Source organism: Anser brachyrhynchus, assembly GCF_964034855.1.
Source record: "Anser brachyrhynchus genome assembly, chromosome: 2".
Lineage (NCBI taxonomy): Eukaryota > Metazoa > Chordata > Aves > Anseriformes > Anatidae > Anser > Anser brachyrhynchus.
This window is the reverse complement of record NC_137695.1, coordinates 138,339,499-138,347,394: the sequence shown is the minus strand read 5'-3', so window position 1 is coordinate 138,347,394 and position 7,896 is coordinate 138,339,499. Positions and strand designations below refer to the sequence as shown.

Here is a 7,896-nt window from a genome sequence, read left to right as displayed (position 1 = left end):
TCGGACTACATCTCCCATAAACCCCTGCGGCGCGGGGCGGGCTGCGGCTGTGGGCAGGGGAGGAGAGGGTAAAGGTGGGGGGGCAGTAGGTGGCGGGTTGCTGAGGAGAGGCAGGGGGGTAGCGGCAGCCATGGCTTGTCTGGTGAAGAAAATAATCAGCACCGCCAAGGCTCCCGCTGCGCTGGGTCCCTACAGGTGTGCCCCGGCTGAGGGTAGCGGGCTTTGCCCGAGGGGAGGCTGTGGGGTGGTTGCGGGGAGGTTGGGAGGCTGCGGGGCGGGTTATGGGGAGGTTATGGGGAGGCTGGGAGGCTGTGGGGGGATTATGAGGAGGTTATGGGGTGGCTGGACCTGCCCACGGGGGTGCTGGGGCCGGCGGGGTCCCGGGACCCCCGAGGGGAGCGGTTCCGAAATGGCAGCGGGGAGCTTCAGCCCGCCCGCGGGGCTCCCTAAAATGTCCGCCCGGGAGGCACCGGGGGGAAACCGTGCAGAAATCGGCGAGAAGGGGAGAGAAGGGGTCAGTCCCCGCCGGAAACAGTCCGATTTGGGCAGAGCAGGGGGCAGCGAGCCCGGGAGGGTGGCTGCTGAGGGTGGCACGCCTCCCTCCCCGACAGGGGCACGGCAGGCGGCTGGAAGCGCTCCTCAAGCCAGAAGATACTGGTGGAAAACGGGCTGCTCTTCGGCTTTTGTCATGCCTAAGTTCTTCATTGCAACGGTTCTGGACTTAATTTAAAAAAAAAAAATCCCAAAAAAGGCTTGTCTTTGTTATTTAGATGTGAAAAATTGTTCCTGGAGACTTACGTCTAAGGTACTGAGGGGTTTTTACCAGTGTTTTCCAAGGGTTCCTATTTATGCATTCAGGGCATGTTATGCTTTCTTTTCGTATTTAAACACAGGCTCCTGGGGTTTTAAAACTGCTTGTAGCATCCTAATGCCTTCAAAAACATTATCTGTCTCCGTTCCTGTGAAAATGAACGTTCTGAACTTCAAGCTGGATGTTCTCGATAGGAATTGTAAACTTAGAAAAGTACCATGTGTAGAGGCAGAGAGAGTCCCATGACCTAAAGGTTAACTTCTGCAAACAACGAGCTGTTGGTGGACTGCAGCCAGGGGCTCGGCATCACTTATACAGGGCACCTGGGACAGGGAAAGCAACAATTCTTCAGCTGCACGCACACCAACTGGCTTAGCCTTTAATGTAGCCCTTGATTTCTGCTGTGGATTAACTGCACTCCCGTGTTTTGTGCTTGTTGGTAGTTCTTAACGAAATACTGCTTCTTATTATGCAGCCTGTTACTGGTATGACAGGGCTACCATCAATAAGTTTATCACTAACTTAGTTAATCGAGTTCCAGTAAACTTTTCAAAGTCCAGTGAGCAAAAAATTGCACAAGAAAAAACTGCTGTGTCTCTGCTCTGAGCATGGTAACAGAGGAAGGAGGGCTTAACGTGGAGGGAAGGTTTGGGGTGTATGGGCTGTGTTCCTGTCTCTGCTGCAGCCCTTCAGGGTGCTACTTCTACCATATCTTATACCTCCTTTACCTCATCCAACTTCCAGTAATTTTATTGATATATTTATACACTTTAAAAGATGCAGCAGAGATATTATTCTTATATTAATCAACAACCCTATGGGTAAAGAAAACCTGACTTTTTCCAGTTGTTCTCATTAAAAAGCATGTTTGTTGATGCCATCTCTCTGAGGGGCGTTCTCCTAAGGTCATAATGGCCATCTAGGAATGAATGCACGTAGGTGTACCGAAGCTGGAATGACTTGAGGCACATGCCTAAGTCTCTGCTGAATCATAAAGAGTAGCTATGATTGATCCTAGGTATAGGATACATCTGCACTTAACATTTGATTGTAGTTTGTGCGCTTGGAGTTTCTGTGAGCTTTTCTCATGCCTTTGATTGCAGTGGAAATGTACTTTTAAGTTGGAGAATTGTTACTGGTGTCAGTGAATAGGGGATTCCACGGCTAAGCGTACAAGGGAAAAGAAAGTCGAGGAGCAGAGGACTCAGTAAGGTTGCTGCTGATCTGGCAGTGGTATTGGAAGGCTTCGGCTTGCTTTTTCTTTTTTTTTTCCCCAATTATTCATGATTTGGGATTGTCCAAAGGTCAGTTAGGATGAACATTTTGTGGTGTCAATTGCTTTATAATAAGCAGTATAAGACAATCTCTTTTTTTTTTTTTTCAGAGAGCTAATATTGCCTTGTTGTGTGGTTCTCCACACAGGAAACAGAAACACGAGGTTGTGGTCTGAGGGCCTGTTCATCAAACAAAGCATGATATGCTAAGAAAGAAAACAGTTAAAGAAGAATCTGTGTTGTGCTCATATACACATTTCCTATCTAGACTGCGTCAGCTAGAAAAATATCTTTTGCCAGTTTCTCTTCTTTAAATGGTATAATTTTGTCTCATCCCAGTTTAGGTGGTTGCTGATGTCAGAGAATAATCACTGTGTAAGATATTTTGCTCCATCAGATAAATCACTGGCTTTTTTCCCTTAATGGAATTGTAAGAGAATGTGGAAGGGAAGATGGGAGTGATGGCATTGTTCAGATTGCCTAACCATAATCATTTTACTGAGTCCCTAAACCAGGTTAGGCCCACGTAAAGTCAATGGATTGAGCAATTAAGAGAGGTAGTAAAAGCATTCTCTGAAAGAGTGGCTTTCTTTCTCCAGTGACATAAAAGGGAAGCTAAGCTGCTAATTTAGGTAGTTCAGGGAGGTGCCTATCTCCAGTTTGTGTAACTTCAGAGGCTTGTTCAGCTGTTAGAACAATAAATTTTCTTGTGGAATGGGAAGAGATAAGAAAAATGGCGTTGACACACCGTAAACGTTTTGAGAAGACCCTTTCTTTAATTTCTTTACAAAATATTTTTAGCTGTCAGCTGAAGGGATGCAAACTATGTCTCTTGCATAATAGATAGTTTAAGTCCTTGTTTTAATCTCTTAATTTTGTGGTAATTAAAGATGTTAATAATTGCTAACTCGACTTCATACCTGATGTTTACATAGAAATGGTTAGCAAATAGCTCGAATTCTGCAGTCTTCTGAGCTAAGCCAACAGGTCACTTGGGTTATTTGGTGTGGGGAGAGGGTTTGCTCTCGGGATGGAGATCCTTCGCCTCCCCCCGTCTATCTGCAGTGCAGAATATGTGCAGCTGAGTTTAGTGTTGTGCTGCTGCACTCATCCCTTCCTGAGAACCAGGTTTTCTTACCTCAAAGACAGCTATGCTGTCTTCCACAGGTGGTTCAATCCCAGCTGAACTAAACACGCACAGGTTGAACGTATGACTGCGTGTACAAACTTGTGCGCGCGTAACCCAGCTCATAAGCGCTGTGACACCGAGGGGCATGGTTTAATGATGGGACTTGGTAAGTCAGACTTGATGATGTTGAAGATCTTTTCCAACCTAGGTGGTTCTGTGTTAACCTATCTTTCCGAGATATTACAGATGACTGAAGAAAATGTGAAATGTGCTTACAAGGGAGTGTTTTTGAATAGTTAAATGCTTTTGGTGGGGAAACTATCAACATAAAATATCTCTTCTGTTTTCAGCCAAGCGGTGCTTGTAGACCGGACCATGTACATTGCAGGACAGATTGGTATAGAGCCTTCCAGTGGGCAGCTTGTCTCTGGAGGTGCAAAGGAAGAAGCTAAGCAGGTAAGATGTGTTCTGGCAATAAACTTTTAATGGAGTTGGCTTGTGCTTTTTGAAATGTAGACTGATGAGAAATTGGAGAGTCCTAGAGAGCACATTTTACCTCACCTTGGAGGATGTGCAAGTAAGAAGTAATTTCATCCCATCCCTGTCATTTTTCTATCCAAACAACCTTGGAGGTCAAGGGAAGAATCTGTATTTCAAGTAGGAAAGAATCAATGTTTTGAATGAAGGTTTGACCCCAGTGGCTTTGAGTAGGGGAAAGATTCGTTCCCCCAGCAGCAAAGAAGCTGTGTGAGTAGATAGGATGATATTGAGCTGCATCCTACATTTGCATGTAATGAATGGATGGGGGTTTATTAGACGTTCCCTTTCATTAATTTACTTTTTAAGCTATTTCTGGTTTTTTTTTTCTTACCCACTGATGACTGTTGAAGGTTTGCTGGGTGGACTACAACATGGATCTGTAGCTAGGTTACAACTCATGTTTACATACTTACCTAAATACAACCTTGCTGCTACTTAAATATTTTTATCTCAATTCTCATTAGGCTCTAACGAACATGGGAGAAATCCTGAAAGCTGCAGGCTGTGACTATGGCAATGGTAGGTGCTGTTATGATGGTGGCAAACAAGTGATTATTTTTAAATTGATTTAAAAAAAAAAATAGTGACATAAAATAAAGCTGTTTGCAAAATATAAAGTTGCTACTAATAGCTAGAGGGGAAAAAATATCAATGTGCAAGTCTTAATGTGATGAGTATCAATGGGACACTGCCTTTCCCCCAAAGTTTCTGACCATAATACTAACTTTTTTTAATTCTAACTGAAGAAGCTCAGGTGTAGATAGAGCTGCAACAGACTACAGGCATTTTAAACATCCTAGACTTTACTTCAGGTAAAAGCAGGTCTATGTCTATGGTGTTCATATTCTAGGCACTTTCATTACTTTTTCTTTTGAAGCAAGCTCTAATAGTGGAGCCAAACCAGGATTAATATTGGCTTAGGCAGTCATGGGTAAAAAATTCTAGCGTAGACTGTATCTTCAGACATTCTATGGACTTTTTTGGCAGCAGTTATTATATATAATTTTTTGCCAACATTTGGCTTACAATAGCTTTCTTAAATCAACCTGCTTCATCAGTTCGGTGCCTTTTAGAATTGGGCTTATAATGAAATTTAAAACGGATACTTCCAAAACAGATCAGGAATATCTAATTCCTTAAAGTTTTATATACTAGTTATTAAGATTTTTTAAGGTGGTTCTGTAGGTGGTAGTTCTAATGGTCAATATCTGTTTGGAAAACTTTTCAAAATGTTTATAATATTTGAGATAAATTCATGGAATAAAAGCAAGAAACTCACAAAATAACTGTGGTTATGTAATTTCTAGTTGTGAAGACTACTGTTTTGATGGCAGACATGAAGGACTTCAATGATATTAACGATATTTACAAACAATGTAAGTAGACTTTTTTGTTTGTTTTACCAGTATGGCTTATAGAACTAATTACACTCACTGTGTTTTAATGACTCAGATGATTTAATTCCACTTTCTTTGAGATTTCATTAGAAATACAACACTAAATTAAAGCAATTTACATGGAAACACCTGAACAAGTACAGCTGAATTTCATATGGACTCGTGTCCTACCATCCCACTAACTTTTCATATAAATATCAACCCTACAGGTTGATCTTCTACTCCTTTTTGCCTTGACAGATGCTGTGTTGTCTTTAATATAATTCTGCTGTAGGCAGCCTTAAAATGCTTACTTTCAGGTTGTGTATTTTTATTTCTTTAAAATCTGTATCTTTTAATAATTTCTGTGCTATTGTTATGGGACAAAGCTCACTTAAGAGGATGAGCCACCCTTCTGCACTTTGGAATACGAGAATAATGCTTGGTTAATCAAACTGAATGTAAACTGAAGTTGGTGATTCATGAGCCATGTTGTGCAGAAGAATTTGGGAGGCTATGCGCATAAGTTCCTTATTTTTGTAGGTTTGGGTTTTAATTAGATAGTAACATCTGGTCCTGAATGAAGTCTTTTATTCATGAGCTATCAGTACAGTCTTCTGCATGTCAGGATGGAATTTTGTGTGTTTAAGTGGAGGAAAAAGAGACCAGCTGGATACTCGGTTACTTGTTGGCAAACAGACCTCCTACCTGTTGTTCAGGAAAGCTGTTGTTGCTGTTCTTTGATGTGAGTTATTAACTTGCTTTGTTAGTGCAGGAGCATGGCAAGTGCCATTTCTGAGCCTAGTGTTAACTCTCACTAGAAAAACTTGTATTTCATTATGCAAATTCAGCTCTTATATCTTGACTAATACCCTTTTTTTCCCCTTATTTTAACATGCTTGAGCTCCAGGCCTAATTGAGACTGGAGGAGTAGGTCAGGGCCTATTTTCTCTGCCTTCCTTTGATATGAGTAAGGTTTGCCCCCTGCTAACGTTATACAAATCTGGGATCCTTGCTCATGACTCCTGCCAGGGTCCTGTTTCTCCTTCTTGCTCTGTCTGTGAAAGAGCCCTCTCTCCAGACTTTGCACTGGCTGATCACCATTCTGGTTCAGTATTTCTGTTTCAGCCAAGTTGGTGTCAAAGCCATGCAGTGTCAGCAGAGCACGTGTTATCTCTGTCCACTAGATCACAATTGTAGCTACCTTCTTGATGATGAATGGTAGCTTGCTGAGATACTAGAACAGTCAGTGATTTAATTAAAAAAAAAAAGGTGGGGGAGAAGAAAGCTGGGACAGAAGATTGTCTTGTCTCGTTGAGCCTGAAACCATTCCAGTGACTGCATTTTATACAGATGACTTAGAGCTGTGTGGTTTATCAAGCAAAGTTAAATGATTTGTGGATGGTTTTGTTTCAATTACAGTTTTCAAGTCCAATTTCCCAGCCAGAGCAGCCTATCAAGTTGCTGCTTTGCCTAAAGTAAGTGTCACACTAAGTACTTGCTTCTGAAACATTATGACAACTTTTCTTATTCTGTAATAGGTTCAATTGTGATTATTTTATTGAATAAAATAGTTTTTGCTTTTAAGTATACTGGTCTTATTCCCCCATACAAGAGTTCTGAAAATGAGATACTTCGCTGTGTAATGGAAGATGGCTACAACTGTAGAAATATGGGTTTCTGGTATGTAAGGAAGAGTAAAGTGAATTTTCAATGTTAACGTTACTAAATCAGTAATACCACTGTCAGAAATATAATCCCCTTCAAATGTCACTCTTTGTTCTTATCAGTCATGTTATATATCCAATTGCTTCATAAAATAGATACTTTTAAATTCCTAATATGTTTCTTCATTGCTGTCTCACAGGGTGCCCGAGTTGAGATTGAAGCGATTGCCATTCAAGGACCCATCCAGGATGTTTCAGCCTCTCTATAAGTAAAGGCTGAGTATCCTACACCTAGGACAGGTGCTTTCTTCCGGATTGTGGCCTTGCAGTCTGTAAAATACAAGCTTACAGTGGCTTCTCTGTAGGTGAACCCTGAAACCCATGGAAGCACTGCTAAAATCGATTGAGCCTGATTGTAGAACAGGGGCCTTATGTTGTGATGGTGATGAGGTATTCAGATACTGAAGTACTCATTTTAGGTGAATGTATGATAGTTAACTGTGGGTGATCTGGACATGGAAAAACTAATGACTTGTAACAGTAGGCTTTTAGTAATTATTTAAAATAAGAAAAAAGGTCAGAAATGAGAAAACAGTAGAACACTTGAATTGGTTAGCATACGTTTCACTTACGTGTTTTGGAGAATTTTGTTGTATTCATTTCTAAACTATCTTAAATGCTTTCTTTACAGAATAGATTAGTGTTGGAATTTGCTCACATTTTTTCATAAAGAAGCGATTTCTTAGGAGGGTGAATATTCATTTCAGAAAGAAGAAAATTATGCTTCTCTGAAGTAATGTGCTCATAGTTGTAAATCACCTGCAAATGAATCTGTACCTGCAACCTTTTTTCATAGTCTTTCTCATGATAATTCAACTTTTACTGTATTGTGGTGAGGAAAAAAAAAAGACATTCCAATTGTATGAGGGAAAATATCCTGTTTAATGACAATAAATGATAATTATATCTTTTAAAAATGTGTTTGTCTTTTCTAGGAACAAACTTTTTTGTTTTCCTGATTATGCTTTCATGCTCCATTACAAAGAAAGTCCTGATTTTGCTTCTTCAGTAAGAAATAATTCAAACCAAAAGAGTAGGT

The 7,896-nt window shown here is 40.8% G+C and overlaps 1 protein-coding gene across 1 annotated transcript; it reads left to right on the top strand.

The window, feature by feature from the left end:
* Positions 1-33: 33 nt before the first annotated feature.
* RIDA (reactive intermediate imine deaminase A) lies at positions 34-7,774 on the top strand. The gene is made up of 6 exons (XM_080583152.1): positions 34-195; positions 3,565-3,670; positions 4,219-4,273; positions 5,062-5,130; positions 6,553-6,608; positions 6,998-7,774. Exons 1-6 carry the CDS (start codon positions 131-133, stop codon positions 7,064-7,066), a joined length of 420 nt encoding a protein of 139 aa, XP_080439278.1. The 5' UTR covers positions 34-130; the 3' UTR covers positions 7,067-7,774.
* The last annotated feature ends 122 nt before the right edge of the window (positions 7,775-7,896 follow it).

Bases quoted from the DNA above. Each gene is read 5' to 3' on its own strand.
- RIDA (XM_080583152.1), top strand. From the start codon at position 131: ATGGCTTGTCTGGTGAAGAAAATAATCAGCACCGCCAAGGCTCCCGCT. The intron at 4,274-5,061 runs GTAGGTGCTGTT...TGTAATTTCTAG, and splicing joins AGGCTGTGACTATGGCAATG to TTGTGAAGACTACTGTTTTG. The intron at 6,609-6,997 runs GTAAGTGTCACA...GCTGTCTCACAG, and splicing joins AAGTTGCTGCTTTGCCTAAA to GGTGCCCGAGTTGAGATTGA.